The sequence below is a fragment of the Cynocephalus volans genome, chromosome 11 (genome assembly GCF_027409185.1).
Source record: "Cynocephalus volans isolate mCynVol1 chromosome 11, mCynVol1.pri, whole genome shotgun sequence".
NCBI lineage: Eukaryota > Metazoa > Chordata > Mammalia > Dermoptera > Cynocephalidae > Cynocephalus > Cynocephalus volans.
This window is the reverse complement of record NC_084470.1, coordinates 24004431-24030533: the sequence shown is the minus strand read 5'-3', so window position 1 is coordinate 24030533 and position 26103 is coordinate 24004431. Positions and strand designations below refer to the sequence as shown.

The 26103-nt window shown below is 48.0% G+C and overlaps 1 protein-coding gene across 1 annotated transcript in view; it reads left to right on the top strand.

Moving 5' to 3' along the window:
• The first annotated feature begins 222 nt into the window (after window positions 1-222).
• EPHB1 (EPH receptor B1) overlaps window positions 223-26103 on the top strand; it is a 291595-nt gene continuing 265714 nt past the window's right edge. The window contains exons 1-2 of the mRNA XM_063115389.1: window positions 223-282; window positions 24155-24836. Of these exons, the coding sequence (XP_062971459.1) occupies window positions 226-282; window positions 24155-24836 (739 nt within the window). The 5' untranslated portion in view covers window positions 223-225. The remainder of the gene's footprint in view (window positions 283-24154; window positions 24837-26103) is intronic.

Sequence of the window (26103 nt, the reverse complement as noted above, 5' to 3'; positions counted from 1 at the left end):
GGAGCCCTGAGGTCTGCATCCAACTCTGCCATGAGCTGTGAGCTGTGTGACCTTAGCAGATGTCTTTCCCTCTCTGAGCCTTGGGCTTCGCAGTGGGGTCTGGGCTTGAAGATGCCCAAGGCTCCTTCTTGCACTGACATTTACTGTCATAAATAACTTCATGGTCACTGTCTTGCAATCTTTCTGCCTCATCAGTTTTTTTCTCTTTAATCTGCAGAAACCCTAATGGACACCAGGACGGCTACTGCAGAGCTGGGCTGGACAGCCAATCCCACCTCAGGGGTGAGTGTCAGACCATCTGTCCTTCAATCCTGCTGTGAGGTCCTGGGCCTCTAGGATGGCAGGTAGAGCAGAGCTTGCCCAGAGCAATACCTGTGGGGAGCAGCACACAGGTGTGAATGGCTGTGTCCACTTCCTGTCCACAGAGAGGCAGCCCCAGGGGTCTCAGACCTGAGTTGCTGCCTATTGTGGTGATGTAAACCCTCTCTTGACACAGTTCTTTCAGATCGCTGGCCCCTAGACCCCTAGGGCTGTGGCTGTGTGGGAATGGGGGCACTCAGGCTACAGCACTGGGGCAGATCGAGGGAGAACTGGAGTTCAAAAGGGCTGAGGCTGTCTTTCACCTGGAGCTTGCCTTGGAGAGATGCTCTTGATTCATCTGTTCAGTGTTCATGCACCTGGCCAGATCCTGTAGACACAAAGATGGAACAGCCTTGAGGAGCTCCTGGCCTCCTGTGGGGACCAACATGTTCATGGATAAGCTGGAGTATATCTCTCCTTTGTGGCACTGGGGAGATCAACAGGAAGTGTGGACAACCACAAGGGAGTGAGAAACCACAGAGGAGACACGAAGCCTTTATAGAGAAGGTTCTGCAAGCTGGGTTTTGCAGAATGAATAGGAGTTTGACGAGTAGTGGGTGGAGAGTCCGGAAAGATATTCCAAGTCAGGAGAATAGCTGGTTCAAAGGGATGGGGTCATGAAAAGACGTAAGAGAGAAGAGTCCGTGTGTCTGGAACACAGCTGGCAGGGCGTGGGTGCTGCTGAAATGGGGCTGGGGGGTAGGTTGGAATGTGGCACAGTGGTGACGAACCATGACTGCCATGCTGAGCAGGGACTTTGGGTTTATCCTGTAGGCAATGGAGAGATCCTGGGCAGGAGAATAAAATGGTCACATTTGCTGCCAGGATTGTGGAGAACAGTCAAGAGAAAAGAGTTAGAAGGCTCTTTCAGCTGTCTTGGATGTGTCAGAAGAATCAAATTACAATGGGATACTCAGAGGGCAGTTTGAGAGAAGTTAAGGAGGAAGAACTGGCCGTGGAGGGAAGGACAGGGAGAGGGAGGAGGTGGAGTCGATGTTTGTGTCTCTGGCTTGGGCTATTGGCTAACTTTGGGGCTTAATTAAGAAGGGAGAGGGCAGGAGGATGGAGTGGGCTCTTTATCCCAGCTGGGGAGTGAAGTCCGACTGGGACAGGGTATCCTAGCCTTCCTCATCTGCCCCAGACCTTCTGTCTCCATCCCTGTGTTTCTGACCTCTGCATCCAGCAGGGGATTTCTAGCATGGCCAGGCCAAAGTACATCATATCTGTCCTCACATGCCCTTGTCCTGCTATAGGGACAGTTTTAATTGGGACATTCAGGTCACAGGGCAGGTGGTGATCTCATCTATGCACCTCTCTTGGGTTCTCACTTTCACTCCACCTCAGCATTTGCAGGGATGCATTGCCCCAGGCACAGGCATCTTGCCTTGGAGCAGGGGAGCAAGGTCCAGGATGAGCTGGCATTGCCCAAAACAGGGAGCAGGGATGGGGTAGAACCCACTCACTCTGAACAGGTCCTGCCAGGAACACTAGGCAACTAGGAAAACCTTCCCACTCCTACTTGGGACTTTATGCAAAGCTGATGAAGCAGCAACTCTTCCAGGTCACCTGGTTGTTAAAAACTTGCCATCTTTTACAAATTATGTTATTCTTTGAAGGCTTGTATGTTTTCACAAGGCATCAGCATGATTTATGGTTGATTTTTCCCTTGATTTTTATACACAACACCTGTCTTCTCTAAACGTCTGATCTTCCCCAACGAAGGTTCTCCTTGAGGGAAACATTCAAAGTCAAGTGCTGCCCTTTGGATACAGCAGCTGGCTGGGCTGTGCTCAGGGCGCCCTCCCCTCTTGTGACCAGCACGGCTCAGCTGCTGTGCCCCAGTGCTCTTCCTGAGGGGACATACAACCAAATAGTTCTCCTCCTGGGGCTCTGAGCAGCCTCTGAGCCTGTCTCATTTGCAGTGACCAGCGGGAGGGTCAGGCTGGCCCTTGGCTTCCATCCCAGGCCCTCTTCTCTTCTCCCTCTCTACTCACCCTGGACAGTGGCCTCCAGTTCTAGAAACACCAGTGACTCTCAAGCTTGTATCCCTAGCCCAAGGTCACAGCCAACTGCCACATCTTTCATGAATGCTCACAGGTCTGTCAACCTCACTGTGGCCCTAGTGAATTCACCCCTTTCTCCTTCGCCTCCTCACACACGTGGGCTCCTTCTCCATCTCAGCACATTGTAAAGGCCAGAAACTGGGAAGGACTCTTGACTTCTCTACCGTCTTCTGACCCCTGCCCACTGGGCCCATCCTCAGGGACATCTTTCTCTGCATATGTTGGATCCCCCATGACAGGTCTTCTTGGTGCCAGGGAGCTTTCCTAGTAGCACTATTCTCAGCTGCAAATTTTACATCTCTCTGTGAGATCTGATTCATTTCTACACCACTTCTCCCTTCGGCCGTGTTATAACCTCCGTGGGGCCAGGACTCTGGGTATCTGTTCCCCACCGGAGACTCATGCCTAGTTCACCACCCGACTCTGTGTATTTGTGGACAGTTTCTGACTTGGACAAGAGGGTGGATGATGGTGTCATTTTTGGAGATGGAGGACACAGGAGGAGGAACACTCTTGGGTGGGAAGAGGCTGAGTTCAGTCTCAGACCTGTTGAGCTTGAGGAGCCTCTGGGACACCCATGGGGACATGCACCAGCATTCGACTTATGGACAATGGAATCAGAAGGCAGGAGGACCGACATCAATGGGATGGGAGCCCAGGGTGTGGCCGCAGTCTCCCAGGAAGCATATCTGGAGGGAGAAGAGGTAAGAGCATTGGATGGATAACCTGCATTGAAGTGTCTAATAGAGAAAGAGGAGCCTGAAAAGGAGACCGGGAAGGAGTGTTCCATGAGCAGGAGAAAACCAAGAGGGCGTCCTGCCATAGAAGCCAAGGAGGACGAGGAGACAAGAGAGGCTTCTGGGTGTTGAACATCTCCACCGGGTTTAGCTACAAGGACCCTGTGGTGAGCCGTGTGGATGCTTTCAAGGGTGGGAAGCCAGAAGCAGAGAGTGGAAGTCGGCAGTGGGGAGGTGACAGAGACAGCAGTCGTGAGGGGGAGGAAAGGTGGCGTGGGTGGGGGGCTGTGGGTGCTCCTCTTGGGAGGAGGGGGCTCCTTTTCTTCTGAAATGGCATGACAGAGATAAAGGTGCCTACAGAGAGAAGCAGGTGCTCGGGTGTGGTGACAGAAACCGTACAATAGAGAATTCTCTCGATTTCATATCTTCTTCTGAGGTCAGAGGCGAGGTTTGGGGAGTGAGGGTGCAGACTGTTGGGGTAGCAGGTTTTGGGGGGTGGAGAAGCTTTAAACGAACTGCTGGTGAGTGTGGGGGAGGGGCTAGGCATGTGTGGGAGGAATACGGCTGGGTCGTGGCTTCAGCTGGTTGTGGCTGCACATTTGTCATGGCCCTGACCTGCAGGCCTCCTTCCTCTCCTTGACTGCACCTGGAGGAGGTGTGGCCATGGGTCATCACCGTCATCAATGTACAGGAGAGAATGGGGGGAGCCCGGGAAGATGTGGACCACCCACCCAGCCTCTTGGCTTTTCCAGTGCCTGGACTGCTCAACACCATGAGGAGATGCAGGGGACCTCCCAGACCAGAAAGGAGGCAAAAGCTCAGATCGTCTCTCTGCAGTCAGGATACCATGCATGCATGCTTAAGATGGAGAAGGTGTGGGGTGCTATTCTGGAAGACTGGAGGAACTGGAGTTGCCCTGTCCAGAGGAGGCACCCTGATTCTGCCGGGGGGCCAGCTGGCATTGCAATGGACCCTGTCCCCAGCACATGGACTGTGCGGCTGGCTAACCAGAGAGAGGCCAAGGGACTCTTCCTTTTATGGGGCTAACTGGGTGCTTTCACTTCTGTACCTGAGAACTGACAGATAGGGAAAGGGGTTGGACCACTCACCCACACATTGCTCACAGATCACTTTCAGTTATGTTGCTGGAAGCTGACTGCACTATTACATGTCAGAACCGGAAAATATTTATGCCCAAATTCAAAATGCTGCTTTATAATCTAATTGTAGCACCCTGGCTTTAATTTAAGGCCTTTAGGCTTAATCTAAATCAGGGGCTATCTGATGAGCAGAGGGAAAAGGTAAGAAATACATTTATAAAGTCATAAATGCCAGGGAGGGCCTGAGCTCTCACTAAAGGGCTATCCTGGGGACCCTCACTGTGGTCCCTGGTGACCCCTTCCTTGGGCTGGCTTCCAGCTTTGCCTTGGAGGGTTCTCTGAACTTCCCATGTCAAGACCTCTGGGCAGTGGGGGAGTTCAAAGAGGTCCTGTAGGTAAGTGCTCAGTGCCATAGCAGGCCATGGGCAGCGCTCTGTAAATGGCAGTCTTTATGGTTGCATGGTCCTCCCTCCACAGTCCACACCCGTTTCTACATGCCGCCTGGCCCTCTGCACGCTTTCCCTCCTCCCTGACACTCTCTGTTCTTGCTCCCTCTAGGACCCCCCTGGATGCTCCTCTCACCACGGCTGGGGTGGGTGCCCTTTTGCTTAAGCCCAGAGGGCTTGATACCGACCATTTGTACATACGGTCCATCACTCTGAAGCTAAACGTCTGTTGATATGTTGGTTTTTTGCACTGGCCATCTCTGTGTCCACAGTGCCCAGCACCAGCCCTGCAGAGGACAGGCTTCAATAAATGATTGTTGACTGAAAGAATAAGGGCCAGGTCGTTCTTGATACTTCTCTGCATCTCCAACCCAGGGCCCTGAACTTAGGAGATGCTCAATTTAGGTTTATTGTAGGCCAATAAAACATTTGTTGTAGGCCTCTCAACACCCAATTGGTTGTCAATATCTTCTTAAAGAATATAATTACTGATGTACACGGAGCCACCTCTCCTGAGAGTAGCATGGTAATGGAGACCAGGACGCCCAGAGGAAGGGCCCTGCAGCTTTCAGGCACTGGCTGTTATGGATTAGAGAGGCGAGCCGAGATCCCTCTGGTAGTGAATCTTATTCACCTTGCTTGTTGGAAATCTGAGCCCAAAGTTCTTTTATTTTTGAAGAGCTTGGCCAGCACTTAGTGGCTACTTGCACCTGGGCTGCCAGTGGCCTCTGTGTGTGTAGTTCCTGTGTTTGTGAGACGTGTGGCCTACACGTAAACATTTCCCTGAGTTCTTCAGAGAACATCCCATGGGCTTTTGGACTCCAGCTCCATCTGTGCTGCCTCGGAACCACCTTTACAACCTGTGGCATGCTCTGTTGACTGCTGTAAGACAGGCAGGTCTTCACCACAGGGAGGGGGACTCGATGTGGGAGAAACAGAAAATGGGTCTGAAGTCAAGCCAAGTTCTGTGTGTGTGTGTAGGAGGATATCTGCATGTGTCTCTATATGTTTGTATATGTACATATGTGTGTATGTGTATGTGTACACGACTGTGTCTCTGTATACCTGTGTATGTGCGTATGTGAGTATATATGTATATGTATGTGTGTGTAGATGTATATATGTATGTGTCTATATTTGTATATGTATGTGTGTATATGTATATATGTGTGTATGTATATGTGTACACAAGTTTGTCTCTGTATACATGTGTATGTGTGTGTATGTATACATGTGTATAGATGTATATATGTATGTGTTTATATATTTGTATATATGAGTATATCTGTGTATATATGTTTGTGTATGCATGTGTGTGTGTGTGTGTGTTTATGAATTTGCATGAGCTGATTTAAACTTGAGCATCTGTAGGCAGTTCCTAGAGTTTGAAAATACTCTCAGTGATATGGGGATTATTGGGCTAAGTGGAGAGCTTCCAGAGCAAGCCGCAATGAAGGTAACATGCATTTGAACAGCCATGTCTGGTAAATTAACTCCCGGCAGGCAAGGTGCATCCATAAGTGCAGGCACACTGGTTGTGTGTGTGTGGACCATCCAGGCCACTTGGCAGTCCCTGGGGGCCTCTTCAATCCCCATCTGTCAGGTCCTCCAGGCCCCCTTGCCAACTGACCCCCTCATGGGAATAAGGAAAGCACATTCAGGAGAGAAATCCATACTAAAAACACCTTATTTGTTCCAAGGCCAAGCCTAATCAATTGAAATGTATCTGGTCTGATGGGTGAGGTCTTTATAGTAGCAGTTAAGGCACCAGGCCCTGGTGTCAAATAAACTGGCTCTCATTCAAGCTCTGTTGTTCCCTGCCTGTGTGATCTTGGGTCTGTCATTTAATTTAGAATCTTTCAGTCACAGTTTCTTCTTTTGCTCATGGGGTAAGGATGGTAACTGTGTCATATATGAGACAATGTCAATAAAAAGTTTTCCTTGATAAACACTTAGGAAATGTTAGCATATCACCATAACCCTTTGGAGGGCTGAACTGTCACTTTTCTTCCTTTGATGATTCAATCATGTTAATTAAGACAGAAAAGCCCAAGCTAAATTAGGCAAATCCAAAAGAAGTTTAGTGCTCGGCAAAATGATTTTGTGAATGGAATTGCGCTGTATTTGAGTTTCAGGACATGCCAGGGGCCGGAGGGCAGAGCGGAGTGGGGTTGGTCGTGCTCCACTGCATGGGGGCTTAGGAGCTTCTGACCTGGTCTCTGATTGCTGGAAGATGTTCTCACCCTGTGCCTTTGTATCAGTCAGGGTTTTTTGGTGGCCAGGACAGGGACAGAAAAGTGCAACTCAGTCTTGAAGGAAGCATCTTGGCTCGTGAAACTGAATGGTCCAGGGGCTGATGTGGCTTCATGTTTGGCCTGGTCTAGATCCCTAGAATCAATCTATCTCTACCCTCCCCCCCACCCCCACTTTTCTCTCTCTCTTCCCACCTCTTTCTCCTCTCTACTTCCATGGTGTTGGCTCATGCTGGGGTTCCTCTTGGTCATACAATGTCTGTCTGCAGCAGCTCGAGCCCTATGGCTTCTTTCTTCCGTATGTCCTGGAAAAGAACACCCACCTCTTCCTGGTCCCTCAAGCAGAAGCTCTGGCGTTAGCTGTGGTTGGCCTGACTGACTTGGCTTGAATCCCATGCACACCTAAGTCAGGAAACACAGAGTGCTTACTGCTGGCACTGAGGTCCCATGTGCATCCCTGCGTTGTGCAGAGGCTACTGGAAGCCCAGGGATGGAAGGCAGGAGGGAGTAATTCCCTAGAGGGAACTGGGATTTAGGTACCAGAAAGATGAATAGGTGCTAAGTAGAAAAAAATATCACACTATATGACGAGCCCTAGGTGATTTATTGCCAGACAAACATTAATCCTCACAATAGCCCCATTTTACAGATAAGGAAACTAAGGCACAGAGCAGCCGGTAAATTGCCTAAGGACAGATGGCTAAAAAAGTACCCATGCTGCAGGCTGGCTCTCCTGCCAACTACTATGCCCCGCTGTCTTTCCAATGGAGTGCTGCCCACTGCGGTGTCTTTAGAGTGGGGGTTCCAGGAGGAACTCCTGGGTTGAGTTGCTTTGGGCTCCTTGAACTCAGGCTCAGTCTGTAAAGGTTTTTGTCCCACAGTAGGAGACACGGGTGATATCCTTTTCCTGAGTTAGTATCAGTGGGAGGTACGGGTGGTATCCTTCTCCTGAATTAGTATCCCTTTCTCAGCTGCGAGAGGCCTGGCCTCCCTGGGGGGACCTCTGACCTCCTGCTTCCCCGCCTCCCCTCCCCGCCCCTCCCCTCATCAGGTAAACGCTGAGATAAGTCAGAGCCCCCCACCCTAGGCCTCTCACCCACTCTTTATCTTTTTCTCTTTCTACCAAAAGGCCTGTAATTAGGAAACATTAGCAGGCTCAAAACAGCTTTCATACCTGAAACATCCTGGGTAATTGCACTCAGCAGAGCTCTTTCCTGGCTATTAATGTCACTTTTATGAAGCAATGAGGAACAAAACACACGAGGCACTTAAAACATTTTTTTTTTTATATGTAATACTCGTCTTTAGGAGTGGAAGTTTAAAATCACCCGCCTGGCAGAGCCAGTGACAGACAAAGGCACGGGGCTCAGGACGAAGGCCATGGGTGGGGTCTCCTGCAGGAGATGGGAGGTGGCCACAGGATTCAGATGTGCTCTGGGAGGACACAGGAGGCCACGGGAGGTCAGTCCATGTGGTAAGGTCCCTATGGGAGGAGAGTTGGGCCAGGTGAGCAGCAGGGACCCCTTTTGGTTGGCTTCATGGTACACGGTTGCTCCTTCGCGGGCTTTTATCTGAGACTTTTTGTGGACATGTGTATGCGTTTAACAGGGAGGCGAGTAGAACAGGACAGGTGATCAGTGTCATGGAGTAGAATGTTAATTATTACACTGATTGCAGAAATTCACTGGGTATGACTCTGTGTGTCGGGGATGGGTGGGTGTATAGTTTGGGTGGAGGAGAGAGCAAGAGAGATGGGGAGCGATGCTTCTCTAGCTTCCTGTGTGAAAGAACTTTGGGAGTTGTGGTGGCTCACCAGAACCTTACTGTTGGACAGATTTATTTTCTTGCTCTTGGAAATGGCTTGCAGACTCATTCATCAGGAGAGCAGGAGGCATTTCTGTCCACAGACTCAGGGAGAGAACTCCAGAGGTCACCCAAGTCCACCTTTTGCCTCCTGGAGACAGATGGACAGGTATCTTCTTCTCTCTAAAACTTTCCCCAGGAAGGCAGTCCTCCCCACCATGTCCCTTGTCCTAATCCTGGAAACCTTTCTGCAATTGATACATGAGCCTGAGGACCCACTGCTGGATGACAGCTCTTCTTAAGTTGAAGGGCAAGTGGCTCCCAGGACAGAGGAAGGAAGCAGTTCTTCTGACACAGGCCCCAGGATGGAGCAGAGCCAGGTCAACTGGGGCTTGCACCCTGACAGCCTAAACTTACTGCTCCTCACACTGGTCATCTTGGTGAAGGAAAGAAGTATCTCACTGGGGAAAAGACAGTATTAGAAGGAAGGTGAGGCAGAGTAAAGAGGCCTGGGTAAGATGGACAGGAGGAAAACATGAAGAAAGGTGGCTCAAGGTCATCAGAAGAAAGATAAGGATTCTGAACTGGCTCTAGGAGGTGTGAACTTAGCCTCTGTGGGAACAGGGCAACCCTCACATGACGCCTTTAGCCTGACTCCAGTTATGGCCAAAAATGTTAGAATAACACGTGTGGACTAAATCTCACAAGGAGCAAGCTCAGGATTTGGCATCTGATGTCCTGGGTTTATTTCCACTTTCTGCTAAATTCTTTAAACTCTTGGAGCCCATATTCAACCTTTATTACATAGATGATGTGAGGTCTTATTTACAGAGTGGTTGGGAGGATTCTGTTTACTTTTTTTGAAAACCATAGAGCTTAGTGCAGTACCGCCTGCCTGGCTAGTACCAGGGTGGCAGTGACTCACGTCTGAGAGGCTTGTTTGCATGGTGAAGGAGGCCCTGGGGCTGGAAGGTCAGTGCCCCAGCCTCTCTGTTAGGCTGTGGCTCTTGCATGAGAAATGTCAGAGGGCGCACCCTGCTATCAGTAGCAGTGCTATTGTTCTTAACAGTAATGACAACTACTACTAATAATAATCACCAATAATTAAGTACCGACTGTGTACCAGGCTTCAGCTTTACTTGTATTACTTCACTGACTTTTCTCCCCAGCATCCTGCAAGGCAGGCAGCATCTCTCTCATTGTGAAGAGTGGCCTGTGAGGCTCAGAGCCATTGTCCGGTCACAGGACTGAGTTAGGGGGGTTGCTGAGACAGAACCCAGGCCTGTCTGGCCACAAAGCTCACTCTTGTACCTCTGTCCCTGAAGGAGTGTGAGGAAGGGATCTCACAGTCATAGACTGCTGGGAGACCAGAGAACAGGGGAAACAAGGAGAGGCCAGTGTTTCCCAATGTTCTCCAATGGGAAAGGGTAGACTGGAGAGCCACGGGCCAGTGAGTAGTGCACGTGGTGAGCACTCGATGAATCATTTTTTAAGGCAAGCTCTGTGGCGGGAGGAGGAGAAGGTGGTTTGTGATGTGTGGGGTTTGGGGGCTGAGAGTAGCAAGTCCAGGAGGTGCCTGGGTGGGGAGGCTGCCTCACAGAGCAGGTGAGCCCTCGTCAGAGATCTGTGGGAGTATATAGGTGGCCCCTGCAGGTGAGGGCTCCAGGTGGTGATGGAGGAGCCTGGGCGGGTCAGTTCCTACCCCCTAGGCCTTGGCAAATATTCAGGAAGTAAGGATTGCTGGGAAGGGAGAGCTGTGAGGGGGCCCAGCAAGCTGCTTTGTCCCCCTCAGTGGCCTCCGTGTCAGTTCTGCTGTACTGGACGAGCCCCTCCTCCACTTAAGATGCTCCTCTGCTGATAGAATGGAGTGGGGTCCCACCATGGCACATCCTCATCCCCATACATGCCATCCTACCCCTCACTCTTTCTGTTGGGGACAGGCATGTCCAACAGTTTCCCTGTGTCACTAAGGACAGCCAGCCTGAAGGATGTTGGAATCAAGATTCCATCTTATCTTGCTGATTGAGAGCTCTTCTTTCAAACCAACGTGATCAATGGTGCATGTGCATTTAGGTATGCATGTGCACTTAGGTGTGCATGTACATTTATGTGCAAATGATTGTGCAACCACAAACTGGGGTGACCAAGGTGGGCAGCACCTTGGCTAGTGGGGACCTGTGTGTGGCTGGCCACATCTTCATGGGGCTGACTGCAGGATGAAGGACTGATCTTAGATATGCAGAGAAGTCCAGGTGCAAGTAGCTGGGGTGGTGGCCCTATTGTGAGCAGTGCTGTCTGAGCATATCTGCCACAATGGGCTTAATCTGGGAGCTGAGTTCCAAAAGAGATATTGGAAAAACTGGAGTATGTCTAGTGGGTTGACCTGTCATCTTGTCATTCAAAGAATGTTCATGAGCCTATGAAGCTAATTCCAGGAGACGAAGGAATGAGATAATTCTTCTCAATGAAGGCCAAAGTTATCGCAAGGCTTCCTAGGACCAAGCTTCAGCAGCTGAAGTCCCAGGAAAAAACAGTCCCCTGAAGTGGGTCACACATGGTGGACATATTCTCACCTAGTTTCAGGGACAGATAGTATGGGGGGGGCGTGTCTCTTCCCAGCCCAGATTTGGTTTTCTTACATCCTGATACTGGGAATTTTCTCCACCCTGAGAATGGGAATGAAGCCAAGAGTTCCCCTGAGAAGGCCTGGCCCCTTCTTCCTCCCATGGCTGGCTCTCTTGTCTCCGGGACAGCTCCAGTGGCCATGGCCAGCATGGCCCATGAAAAGTCAAAACTCCCTGAGCTCACAGAATGAGGAGCCCATTTCCCCAGCCTGTAACCCAGTGTGGTGGCCCAGCTTCAGGCTGGCCTCTGCTATGCATTCTGGGCAGATATCCCTTCAAGCTGAAGGGAAATGTCACCAGTCTCTCCCAGGGGCAACTCTCTGCTCTTCCATCAATGGAGCCCAGGTCTGGGTATAGCAATATTCAGCAGCTGGGTCCTGGGGCCCACGGCTCCCGCCCCTACCTTGTTCAACAAGGCCGTGTTGGGCAGCAGTGAGAACCACATTCAATCGACAGCTTAAGATAATCACATGTGTGAGGCACTGGGATAATGGCAGCTGAATACCCTGCCACTGTTGCCATAGTGACCAGCCAAGCACTGGTTCTCTCCTTTTTTTTTCTTTCTTGTTTTCTGGACCTCCTTGTTATAGGGTTGGCTAGAGGGGCGGGGGATGAGTTTGGGAAGTAGGAAAGAGGAGGATAGGGGGAGGGGAGACCCAAGAGGGGCAGCCCATTATCCTCTCTTTAAATACCCCAGCTGGAGGTGTTTTAAATCTCAGCAGAGACAGAGGGAAACAGTGTCTTAATCCCCCTCCCTGTGAATTATTTAAAGGGATCTTGTCAGAAGGATGAATTTGTCACTGTTGCAGTGTCAACAGCAGCCATAGCTGTCATAATGGCTGAAGACCCTACTCCAGGCAGGGCCTGGTACACAGCGCTGCTGCCTGGTGGAGGTTACAGTGGCCTGGGGTGTAACAAGGAGGCCTGTCCAAGGCCCAAGTTGCAGCATTGCCCCTGGCATGCTGGCAGACACTTGGGTATGAAATGTGCCAGGATGAAAGACTTGCACCATCTGAACCTCTGGCTGCAGCCCTTGCCTTCCAGTAATGTGGTTCCACAGCCATTGGGTCTCTGAGCAGTGAAGGGAGCTCCCTCTGGCCCAGAGTAGGCACAGCTGACCAATACTCACTTGGCCCTCAAGGGGTGAGCATGCCCAAGAGAGTAGCATGGCCAGCACCCCTTCACACACGTGCGTGCATGCATGCACACACACACACAATACACGCACACACACGTGCATGCACACACACATGCACACATTCATGAATACATGCACACACATACATGTGCAAACACACGCACACACACATACATTCATGTGCACACACGTACACACAAATGCATGCATGCACACGGACATGCCAAAGACAGATGCACAGGTGCAGGTAACCAGAATGATAGGAGAGAGTCATAGATCTTACACATTTTAAAGGGAGAGCCAAGACTTTCAAGGAAAAATAACTGACCCATGCTCAGAGACAGGCTAAGCGTGTCTCTCTAGAGAGCTGATGTCCCTGACAACTGACTTGAAAGGTACCCTTAAACAGGTTTAAGTACCTGACAGGCTTAAATCACGTTTAGTCCCTACAATCACTTCATGAGGTGGGTGCTGTTAGTATTCTTGTGTTGCAGAGGAGAAAACCGAAGCTCAGAGAGGTTTAAAGACTTGCCCATGGTCACACGCCTGGGCCTGGCTGACTCCAGAGCTTGTGACCTTCACCTTGTGCTAACGTCGGGATCACTGCAACCTGGGCTCTGGGTTGTGCAGGGTTGCAGCAATGCCTCTTAACCCCCACCCCTTTTTTTTTTATAAGCCGAGAACCCTCCTTTCTAGCCATCTGGGTATGCTCCTCTTTGGACCATTTCCTCCACCTCGATACAGTATTTCCTGTATTTCTCTACCATCCAAGTTTCCAAAGGGATTTTGTGGAGCGTTGCTCTTAGAGACTGCACTGGTGAACAATGTGTATATGCTTTTCGTCTTCTGTGTCCCTCACCGCCATTCCCTTTCTCTTACACATGACAGGAGGGAATCCTTGCTGGGCTTTTGGAAGCAGTGCCTTACCCTACGTCAGCCTCCCTTCTCTTTGGCACAGCTCAGAAGCCACCATAATGAATGGGGGGGGGGGGCAAAGTGTCCTCCCAGCCCCAGCACATCTGGGACGTAAATTCAGTATATTGGGAGGTGAGTTGGTGCTTGCAGCCCTCAGGGGAGCTGCTGAGTAAATCTCTGCCTTGGTTGGTTGGTGTACTAAATGGAAGATCCCCCTGGGCTTGTTGGGATTTATACCCAATGGACAGCATTTTACATTTTAATTAGCCTTCTAGCTTGTCTAATATCTGAGCTCTTTAAGGCTTAGTCCCCTGTCTACACAGGATTTCCATCCTTGGGGTCCAGGCTGACTGGTGGGGAAGGTTTGGCGGTGGTGGCTTCCAGCTCTGAGCTGACTGCTGCCCTGAAGACTCATTGGCCACTGGTGATCTGTGAAGCTGTGTGCTGCCTAGCCCCAGTGGACTTCTTATTCAGAGGGGCAGCCATTTCCCCTGATTGGGCAATGCCAGGAAGTTCCATTATGGTCCCACAGGGCATGGTGGCAGCAACTGTTTACAAAATAGCAGCTTTCCTGACAGCTGTGTATGTCCAAATCCAGATTGCTGAGTGGGACCAGAGCCTGTGAGTCATGTCCAGTTTTGTCTCCTAGTGGTCTGAGCTGGTGGCTGACAGTGGTCCAGGGATTGCCTGCTTGAGGGAAGGGAGCACATGCTGAGTCAGGCCTACAGGAAGTAGGAGGCTCCTGGAGGAAGGGAAGAGGCTGCTGTCTGTCCTCTGGGTCTGTAAAGAGAAGGAGTTGGGCCCTTTAGTCCCTGCATTCTGCTGACCAAAGGGTAGGATTATTTATCTAGGGGTGAGATGATTTCCACACCTTGATGGCACAGCTGGAGGTGGATCCTGAGGTTAACATGGTAATAATGGTGATGATCATAACAGTAATGATGATAATTGGTGGATGCGAGTTATGTGCAGGCACAGCACTAGATGAGTTACTTCTATGATCTTTCAGTCCTCATACTCTGCAAGGTATATCGTATTTTGCAGAAGAGGAAACTGGAACTCAGAAAGTTACCTGTGGTCGCAGAGCTGTAACTGGCAGAGGTGGGGTCCACCTGCCCTCCGGTGGCGTCCGCAGCCTCATGTCCTTCTACTCTCCTCATGTTCTTTGCTCTTTGGCAGCTGCGTGGCCTCATGGCTTTCTTGGCAACATGCCAGGCACGCTTTTGCTCTGGAGAGTTTGTTCTTATTATTCCTGGTGGTGCGTGGAATGCTCCTCCCTCATGCACCCTCCAGGCTAGCTCCTGTGTGTCATTCAGAGCTCTGCTCAAAGGGACCTCTTCCCTGAGGACTCCACTGCCAGCTGCCACTATAGCTCTCATCTGCTCCTTAGCATTATTTAATGCTACCCGACTTTGTAGTATTCATTTGTTTGCTTGTTCATCCTCTGGTTCACTCTTTAGAATATAAGATCCATGGGGGCAGGGACTTTGTCTCTTATTTACTGCTGTATCATCAACACCTAGGGCACTGCTTGGGGATGTACTAGATGCTCAATCCTTTATTTAAAAAAATGAATTAAGTAAGCTGAGTTTGAAACAAATCAGCATAGCTGGGATCTTGCTAGGCTAACAGAAGCCAAAATGCCTATTGCAATTATTTTCATCCCCATCTTAAATAAAAGTGTCTAGCCATGCCCTGTAGAAGTGGTTTATTCGTGGAGGTTATTATGATGCAGATCATGGTAACCACTGGGCATTCTGGGACCTGTGGGAGGGGGGTTTGGGGGAGACACTGCAGCAGTCCAAGAGGCTTCTACTATTTTAAAAATCTTTCCAGAACCCCATGGTCGGAACTGTCTTCAGAGGAACAGAGTGGAATCAGCTTGAATCTCTTAACTTCATTTTACAGTGGCTCTTCATTTTTGACTAATACATATTATTTCTTAGCTTGCTCATCCATCAGATTTGGCTCTAAATGACCTTTGCCTTTTTCTGAGATTCAATTCCATCCTTGGGGAATGTGTAAGAATTTCTGAAGGTTGTTCTAGAAGGCAGTGTAGATGCATTGGTGAGTAGAGCCCATGACAATGGTTTTGAAGGGGGGGACAGTTCATATAGATAAATGAGTTTTTATAGCACGCTTTACACACTTGTACATATACACATACACACACACAGACAGAATCAGCCAGACTGCAAATAGTCAATATATACTGTCCAAATGTCAACAGGCACTCCAGGCCACAAGAAAGCAACAGACCTGTGAGCTCTGACTCCCAATAAGCAAGGCTAACAAACCTAGATCTTGGAGGTACCTAGAGGTGTCTTTCTCATACATCAAAGTCATGGTCTGAAAGCCTGAACAAGTACTTTGTAATGGGCGTCATTGTTTTCTTTATTATACTTATCTCAAGGACAGGTGATCCATTTGCATCAATAATGATGTCCTTTCAAAGGCTCTTAATATTCTGTTGGTTATACAAGGCTGATTTGTTTCTTCTTTTCCCAGGGACAGGTTAGTCTGGTGGCACCTGTAGTAAGTCCCCAGCAAAAGACTAGGGACTAAGGAAGCAGAGAAGTTAAGGAACAGCCCAGGGACTTGCTCACTGCTTCAATCTTTGATCAGTTTTTGAGGACTAGGCACTGGGAATATGGAGAGGTATCCAACACAGTTCCAGCCTTTAGGGGCAGGTGCATTGGAGAGATGTGTTTATATTTCAGAAAACTCATGGGGACTAGGGAGTTGAGCAGAATGACTGAGAGAGTCATTTGGAGGGGAGAGAGAAGTCCATGGGGCAAGGGGCATGGAGGACTGGATGGAAGAGCTGTGAAGGAGATAGGAGACAGGATTGGGTGGTTAATCCCCTACGATGGGGAGTAAAAATGAGGGAAATGGAGAGGGCAGAGTCCAGAGTGCTTCCTAGACATCTGGCATGGGGGACTGGGTGGTCAGGTGCCATCAGGACAAAGGTGGGACTGCATCAGGACTACAGAGAGCCAGGTGAATTCCAGGAATTTATCTGGAGGTGCCCAGCAGGCAGCAGGGCATACAAATCTGGGGCCTCGGGAAGATGCTGAGTTGATGGTGTAGCCTATGGTGGTTGAAACCTTTCCTGTGGATGAGATCATTCAGGACAGAAAGTGAGTTGTAAACGGAGTGAGGTGGAGCCCCGAGAAACCTGTGGACTTCACCAGACATTACTGAGTAGCTGCTATTGCATGATACCAGTGCTGTGAAGCTAAATGCATGGAATTATTTTGCTTATTGAAATGAACTAATAAATTAAGTCAAAACATAATCCCCTATTCTCAAGGAGCTCACAGCCTGGTAGCAAAAACCAAAGTCACACACACAAAACAATTCAAGAACAGTTCAAAACAGTGCATTATCAAATGCTAAATTGTGTGGAATAAACTCAATCATGCTTTAAGCATTCAGTAAAACGGTAGCTGAATTTAAGCTGGGGAAGCTGCCATGGAGGGACTAAGGCCTGAGCCTACTTTAAAGAGGGCGCAGCCAAGAGAGCTCGGCCCTGCCACGGATCAGCCACCTGACTGTCTCTGGGCCTCAGTCTGCCCATTTGTCAACAAGAGGTCTTGGTCAGCTCGATCTGCAGTGGCTTCCAGCCACATTTGCCGTTCTCTGGCCCTGTGTCTTGGAGGGGTTCAGAGGAGGCTGGGGTGGAAGAAGTGCATTGGGGTCACTCAGAGCATCAGCACCAACATCAAAGGCTAGAAATGGGTGTGGTCTCTGTGTCCAGATGTAAGAGGGTGTGGCCCTGGTTTGAGCCTTTGACAGCTCTCGCCTTGGCCTGTTGTCATTACTTTCCAACCAAACGTGGTACAGGGCATTAGTCCCAGCATGAGGTAATGCCAGCCCTAGAACTGGGGCCATAGAATGCAAAAGAGAGGCCAGAGAGGAGGAGTGTTGTTCTGGAAGGAATGGCGAATTGTGGTGATGAACTGGATGTGCTAGACATGGAGGGCGCTTGTGGCCTGATGACTACCTGACTTACCTCTAGGATGCAGAATCACGTGGTCCCAGCATGGGATCCTGGGCTCAAGATCCTGCCTCTGTCTTTGGACCACCCTTCTGATATTACTCATGCCCTCAGCCTCAGTGGTGAGGAGTCAACCTTGACTATCTGTCCCCTCTCCAGATGCCACCTCTGACGACTTAAGCATCATTTGTTAATCCACAAACAAACTTGACTGAGCTAATATTTGGCACGGGATACAGGGATAAAGAGTTGAGAAGGCATTGTTGACATAGGGAATGGGTCGAGCGAGAGCATGAAGTTGTCGTGGGCGTGCTGTCATGGATAATGGAGACTGCTCCAGCACTGTTGAGAAGTTGAGGAGTAGGGGAACAAATAGAAAGGGTTTTTAAAAGCTATATAGAGTTATTATTTACATGCCATAGATTTACTCATTTTAAGTGTACAATTCAATGATTTTTAGTAAATATGCAAAGTTTGTAACCATCACCACAGTCTGTTTTTACAACATTTTTATCACCCCTAAGAAAGATTCTTTATGCCCATTTGTAGTCATTCCCCATTCCCCTCCTTGTCCCCAGGCAAATGCTAATATACCTTTCTGTCTGTAGATCTGGCTCTTCTGAACATTTTGTTGTACAGAATCGTACGATACGTGGTTTTCTGAGACGCGCATCTTCCTTCACTTAGCGTAACGCTTTAGAAGTTTGTCCAGGTTGCAGTATGCACTGCTACTTTGCAGTTTTTTGTTTCCAGATTGTACTCCGTCCTATGGGCATTTCCTATTGTGTTCATGTGTTGTTCCCCAGTCAATGGATGTTAACAAAGTCTCTTAGGTGCCATGTTAAAGAGTCCAGCTGAGAGATCCTAGAAGGGGGGACCACAGTCAAATTGGCAAATATGAAGCTTACTTCACAAACAAAGATGTTCAAGAAATGTCCCAGACCTTATTTTTTTTTAGTTTAATTATTTCAGATTCTGAGCCCCCATGCCACTGGGTGTTGAGAATTTCAATCTCAATTAATGATTCTTCTCTCCACCCTGACTACACAAAGCTCCCAGAGGTCCCACTCAAAGCAAATTCTGAGAAGGCTACTGTGCTGTCCAAAGGCCTATGATCCTCCACTGTCTGGCCACGTCCAGGTTATCTGAGCACGAGTAAAGCTCTGGAGGTGGTGGTGGCTGCAGTTAATAACTTTTCATGCACCTAATTTCACGTAGATGAAAGTATATCTGAGGGATTATACTCAAAGTGAAATTGCTGGATCAAAGGGTGTATGCACTTATAATTTTAATAAATAAAATCAAAATTCCCACAGATGTTGTACCAGTTTGCCTTTCATCCAGCTGTGTACCAGGATTCTTATCTCCCATATGCTCCCCAACACAGGGTGTTAAATACTTGTTCTTTGACCCCCCAAAAGTATAATGTGGCTAATTACCATTTTTGTTACTATAAGTCAGGTTCAGCATCTTTTCATATGTTTAAGAGATATATGTGTTTCTTTCTTAGTGAACAGTTTATTAATACCCTTTGTCAATTTTTCTACTTTATTATTGATGTGTAGGTTCTCTTTATATACAGGTATTAAGGGAAATAAACACTTTATCTGTGGTAAGTTACAAATGTTTTTTTCCCTTCAAGTATTTTTCCCCCCTTTGACTTTGCTTTTGGCTGTTTCTGTCATGCCCATTTAAAAAAAAAAAAATGGCATAAAGCTGAACTTATCAATCTATTCATTTATGGCTTCTGAGTTTCATTTCATAATTAGTATACATAAATTGTCTCCATGGTTTATTTTAGTATTTTTGTGGTTTTATTTTTAATGTTTAAATCTTTGATTCACTGAGAATTTATCCTGGAGTAAGATATGAGGTATGAATGTAGTTATGTTTTCTCCAGATGGCTACCCATTTATTACAACAATTTTTTAAAAAAATAATTCACTTTTTCCCCCACTAATCTGAGTTTGAGGCAACCCTTTAAATGTTGAGAGAAATTACTGAATTGAATTCTAAAATATCTCACCGACTTACACTCCTACCGCTAGGCTTGGGTTGTGCCCTTTTCCCCACGTTCTTACTAAGACTCGACAATTTATCTTTTTAATTTTTGGCCAATCTGATAAGCAAATCATGGTGCTTTGCTGTTGTTTTAATAGGAGGAGATAATTATAGGAAGAAACATGGGAGGCAATATGTCAAATACATAGATGTGGAGGCCAAGAAGCAGCCACTGCAAGGACCTTTCAGACAGGGGCTTAGGGTAAGCAGTGAGAGCACTGTGCGGGGATTGGGGCCAGCACTGGATCTGGGTGAAGAAATTTGTCCCTGAATAGGAAAGTGGGCACCCATGGGGTAGTATGTCCAAGACTCGTAAAATCCCCCCCTTTTTAAGGAAGGAGAGAGGGGTGAGGTAGGGAACTGGCATTGCTAAGAGTCTGGAAAGCTCAAAGCCTGGGTGGGGAGGCAGGACTGGTGAGTGAAAGTGTTCAGGGGACACATGGCCCCTTGGGTCTCGTCTGTTCCCCCACACTTGGCTCAGCCAGGGCCTAGAGATTTCTCCAAAAATCTTTCTAGTCTTTACTAATCTGGTCCAGCCCACCATCACCTCTTGCCTGGACCACTACTATGACCTCCAGTTCTCCCGCCCATACACTTGAGTGGCCCTACAACCCAGTCTCTATGTTGCATCAGAGATCTTTTAAAAACTCAGCTCTGGTCACCCACACAATTTTTCTCACTACAACTCATCAATGACTTCCAGTTAAAACTCAGCATGAAATTCAAAATTCTTGACCTGATTCATCCCTTCAGTCTCACTCCAGCTTTTTATGACTTTCCTATCACACTGGCTTCATTCCTCAACAGCACCAGGGTTTTTTTCCCACCACAGGGCCTTTGCACTTGCTTTTCCTGGACCCAGATGCTCTGCCGCTTCCTCTCTGTCCCCAGCAGACACACACTTCTCCTGGCTAACTTCCATCCATCTGTCCTCTCTCAGCTTGGAGAGTTTTCCTTGACACTCTTCTGTATATCAGGTGCACCCCTGCTCTTAGTACCCCATAATTTTCCTTCACAGCAGTTAGTGCAACTGTAATTATTTCGTTATTTAAATAACCATTTTCTAATTTCTGCTTCTCTTGCTGGATTATAAGCTTTGCTATATCCCCAAACATTGCTATATCCTCAGTGGCTAATGGAACACCTGGCATAGAGCTGACATTCAGTAAATATTTTTTTAATTGATGAATGAACAGGTATAACTATAATGCAGTGAGACTGATTCCAAGTATCAAAAACAAAGAGCAATGTTTGTCCCTCCCTGCTAGGAATGCCATTCCTCCCTCATCTCGATGAACCCAAATCTTCTCTTTCTTCGAGGCCCCCAATCTTAATTGCCACTTGCTCTGAAAAGCATTTGTACCTCCTATAGCCCACTCTGATCACTTATTTCACCAACCCCTGTAGCACCTGCTGACAGAAGAAAAACGAAATAGAAAAAGAAATTAATGTGCGACTCCATGATGGCCTTTCCCAAAACAACAGGGAGTCGTTTTCCTTTCTTTTAATTTCTTTCTGCTCTTTCCCTTTGAATATACAGCTGTATTCCCTCTAATTTGCTTTGATTGCTCCCTTAGGAGCTGTCATGGAATCAATTAGATCTGTAGAATTTTATGACTTGAGGTCACCCAGTATGATTCCTCATTTTACAGATGAGAAAACTGAGGCCCAGAGAGGTTAATGTTTGAAACAATTACCTCTGTTGGGTCTTACAATACCAATCAGTGTCATTTTCTAAGATAAATGTTCTCAATATCCCAGCTCCGTGAGAGTGGAAATCCTCGTTCTGTTATTTAAAGACTGACTGGTGGTGACAGTCTCAGTGCTAAGGTGAGCCCCGCAGAATGGGCTTCCTGTCCTGCTCCCAAGCAGAGCTGCATTAATCTTGGTGGGGCCAAATACTCTGGCTGTGACCAGGTCCCACCCTGAATGAGGCCACGTGTTTCACTTGTGCACCAGCAAAGGAGCCCCACGTTTGTGCTGAGCCCCAATCAAAATAATGGATTGTGAGATCTGCTGTGTTTAAGCAATTGCAGAACAGCAAAAGAAAATAGTTCTCCCCTCAAAATTCAGGTAGGGTCAATTGGGAAAATGTTTCAGAACCATCATGGAAAGGGAGGGAGGTCTGAAAATTTGATCTGAAACACTGTCAGTGACTTCTTCTTCCTAATATATTTGCTTTCTGGCTCCAAAAAAACAGGTGAGCAGAACATAACTTTAACAAACGCATTTAAATAGAACATAATGCAGTCTTCCAGAAGGAAGAAAAAGAGGTTCCTCTACATCGAGAGAATCAATAAAAAATTAAGCAAAGCCCTGGTGAGGCTTGACAGTGTGGAGTTATCCTCTCCTTGAGCCGGAGTTGAGACTTCTGTCCCATGGTGGCCCCGTGGCAGGGCCTGGGAGGGGCAGAGGGGTCCACCTGCGGAGCATGGCACGCACCACACAGGCTATGTCAGGACCATTGTTGCAGGGTGTCAGCGATGCACTTAGGCCCCACAGGGCTCACCAGCTCCTGGGGGAGATGCCCCAGTGTTGGTGTGCATATGTCCTTACAGTGGGGACACAGTGATATGGGAGCACTGAAAATGTGCCAAGATGGGTATCCAATCCAGCCCGGGGAGCATGAGGGAGGTTTTCTAGAACTGGAGTAACATGGGCAAAGAAGAGAAAGGTAGAAGGTGCAGCATGATAACTGGCTTGGAGGTGGGAAGTAGACGTGTGGGTTTAGGACATTTAAAGTCCTTGGCACTGCAGAAGGTGAAGGGCAGCTGGGAGAGATGCTGTTGGGCCAGGAACAGAGGCTGGGTGAGGATCAAGTGAGAGATGGGGTACTGGGTGTTTTGCAGGGGTGAGCTGAGACTTTCTCTAGGGCAATGAATCAGGATAGCCATGTGCCCAAAATTGGTGCAAAGATCCTGGAAGGAGCTGACCAAGGACTTCAGGCTGGGGAGGGAACTGGAATTCTGGTAGTGCTGGAAGGGGCTGGGGGCCAGTGGGGCCTTGGATAGACTGCAGTTCAGGTGCCTCAAGTCATAGGAGCAGCCGTGAGTGAGATCCCTTTACAGAGTGGGTGTATAGGGCCAGCTCTCCATGTGCCCATTTCTTTCCCCTGCACAGTAGGCCTGGTTTTCAGATGTCCTGGCACTAGTTTGAAGGACAGCCTTGCCTCTGTCCTCCTGACTCCACAGGGGCTTAACTGCTTTTAGAAGCAGCTACAGCATATTTCCCATGCACACATAATTGGCTTTTATCTCTGTTAGTGAAGAATTCTAGTTTACATATTTAAATTCCACCTTGTGAATAATAAGCAATTAGCACAGTATTTAAATAAATGGGTATGATTTGGTTACCTTGATCACTACTGCTGAATACTCAAGGGTCTTAATTCATTTTCTTTTCTCACTTTAGGAAGTTTAATTTCTTTTCTTCCTTACTTCTTTTAGGCAAGCAGAATGTAACTTTAACTTTATTCCTGGGAATACCCTCAGTTCTAGAGATCAGGGTCCTGACAACTTGCAGATCTGGGCAGCTGCCTCCTCAGCTCCTTTGTTCTCCCAGCACAAAGAAGGAAGAAAGGCCCAGCAACTCTTCTTTGACCCCTGCTCCAGAATGCTCAGTGCCTTTACAGACCTCTCCCCACTTTCTCCCGGCCCTTATTACCTGTTGCTGAAATAATCTTCTAGAAGTTCTTAAGTGAATTTCTTCAGCTATTCAATGCACTTCTTTGTAGCTCCTCTCCTCTTCATCTCATATAGTTATTGATCATGGGTGAATTACATGATGTCCTTTCATCTTCAAATTGGGTATAACAGTACCTAGTTCTCAAAATTTTGGGGAAGATTGAAAGACATCACTTAATAAATGTGTTGTTCCTCCCTCTTCTTCCAGTCTATAGGGCTGCTAAAAATGAGAGCTGTCTTTCCTAATGTAAATTATGATCTTCTCTCCCTTATTAGGAAACTTTCCTTACTCCCTAAGCAACAACCTCCAGCATTTTCCTCTTTGCCTAAAATTTGCATACAATGGAGCTTAATTTGCTTTGTTAAAGGTCTCTTTTAGCACCCTCCACACTTACCAGCTTTACAGTCTAGCTCTTTCAAAGAGATTGATGTTGTAAAACAAAAGTTTATGAGAACCTAAGTTTGCTAGAAGGTCTGAAAAGCTTTATATTCATGTGCTTTTCATAGATATAAGAGTATGACCACAATAAAAAAAAAATTAGGGTTAGAGATGGAGACTTTCAAGGCACGGATTTCACGTAATTGGAACCCTAATCACAGAGTGGCTGTTGACAGTAGAGGCTGTGGCAGTGAGGAAGAAAGTCCTTGCCATCACACAAGGCTGAAAGCTGTAGGTGGTCTCCAAGGATGTAATAAACCATAGTCATAGCTTGAGAGTTATGGATTAGACAAGGAAAGGCTTTCTACAATGAAGTCTGTTATATTTCAGGATGGGCTACAGAGAAATATGAAGTCTTCTTATAAGGAGATCTTTAAAATAAAGTTGTGGTTAGATGTATTTATTTCTCAAATCAAGCAGCTGGACTGGTGAGCTCTTAAGGCCCCTTCCAGCCCCAAGATTCTCCTCTGTTCTGCCTCTTTTTATCTTCTCACTCTCTGTTTTGTGTTTTTGCATGTGTGTGCTTGCTACAGTGGGAAGAAGTCAGTGGCTACGATGAAAACCTGAACACCATCCGCACCTACCAGGTGTGCAATGTCTTTGAGCCCAACCAGAACAACTGGCTGCTCACCACCTTCATCAACCGGCGGGGGGCCCATCGCATCTACACAGAGATGCGCTTCACTGTGAGAGACTGCAGCAGCCTCCCCAATGTCCCAGGCTCCTGCAAGGAGACTTTCAACTTGTACTATTATGAGACTGACTCAGTCATTGCCACCAAGAAGTCAGCCTTCTGGTCTGAGGCCCCCTACCTCAAAGTAGACACCATTGCTGCAGATGAGAGCTTCTCCCAGGTGGACTTTGGGGGAAGATTGATGAAAGTCAACACAGAAGTCAGAAGTTTTGGGCCTCTTACTCGGAATGGTTTTTACCTCGCTTTCCAGGATTATGGAGCCTGTATGTCTCTCCTTTCTGTCCGCGTCTTCTTCAAAAAGTGTCCCAGCATTGTGCAAAATTTTGCAGTGTTCCCAGAGACCATGACAGGGGCAGAGAGTACATCTCTGGTGATTGCTCGGGGCACATGCATCCCCAACGCAGAGGAAGTGGATGTGCCCATCAAACTCTACTGCAACGGGGATGGGGAATGGATGGTGCCCATCGGGCGCTGTACCTGCAAGCCTGGCTATGAGCCCGAGAACAGCATAGCCTGCAAGGGTAAGCCCTGGGGCCTCTTGAGGCCTCTGCTTCCTTCCCACCTGGGACAGGGCTAAAGTCTGCAAGGTTCCTACCTTTGGGTTGCACAGGAACAGATAGAGCCTAATGGTTTATTATAAAGCTCTGGAGAACCTCCACCCCCAATACTAGGCCTGATGATTTTCTAATTGTGCCCTACCAGATCGTTCATAGTCATGCTGGGAGGAAGAGATGGGGAGAATTCCAAACATTGGAAAATAACTTAATAACCAGTTGGTTATATTTAGTTATGGAACACACACATTCTCTCTTTCTCTCTCTCTCTTTCACACACACACACACACACACACACACACACACACACACACACACACACACACACACACACACACACACACACACACACACACACACACTCCTGCATCCTGCATCCAGCCCCGGGTTCTGGGCCATGGAGAATTTGGGTTGCCATGGACAATTCACTCAAGGGTAATTGAGAAGTGACTGAATTTGGAAAATATTTTAGTTCATTTCAGTCCAGCTCCCACAGCACTCAACTTGGTGCTGAACCCATGTAGCTCATTAATTCAAAGCCCTCTGGCTTGGCTGTCTTGCTCCAGGGGCTCAATGCCAGGTCCTGGAATGAGATGAAGCTACTGGGATGGGAGTGGGCCAGTCTCATGTGCTGCATTACCTTTTGCTTCTGAATGATGCACAGTGGTGCAAGCTTTGCAGTCTGGGGTGTCAGGCTACTGTGTGCTCACATTTGCTCTCCTCAGCCCTGGGGACCCCATGACTAGCATGTGGCAATAAGTGTGCTGGACTGGCTTCAGGCTCAGTCTGCTCTGGGAGTGAACAGAAGGATCCGGAGGCCCCACATCTTATCTTTTGCCTAAGTGCTTGAAACTGAACATAGGGGCATCCAGGGTTGGGGAAGAGAAGACTGCTTTCCTTTATTAAATTTTGTTGGTGACCTTCAAAGATTCTGTTTCTTTTAAGAGGAAGGTTTCCCACAAGGACCTCAGAAATGACCGCCTTGGTTCTGACATATCACTAGGGTTGACCCCAGTCATTTGGAGTTTGGGGACTGTATTAACAACCCCTCCTCTTCTCCATCATGAGCCTCCTGTGAGACTTCTTCTCTGTTGTCACCCCCACCCTGTTTGAGCACCAGAGCAGCCCGTGCCTGTTTACTCCCCCACTGGTTTTGCTCCCCAAACACCTGCAGGCGTGGTGGCCAGCACAAGATTGTTAATGCCCATCAGCTCTGCAATCCTTTGGACTCAGC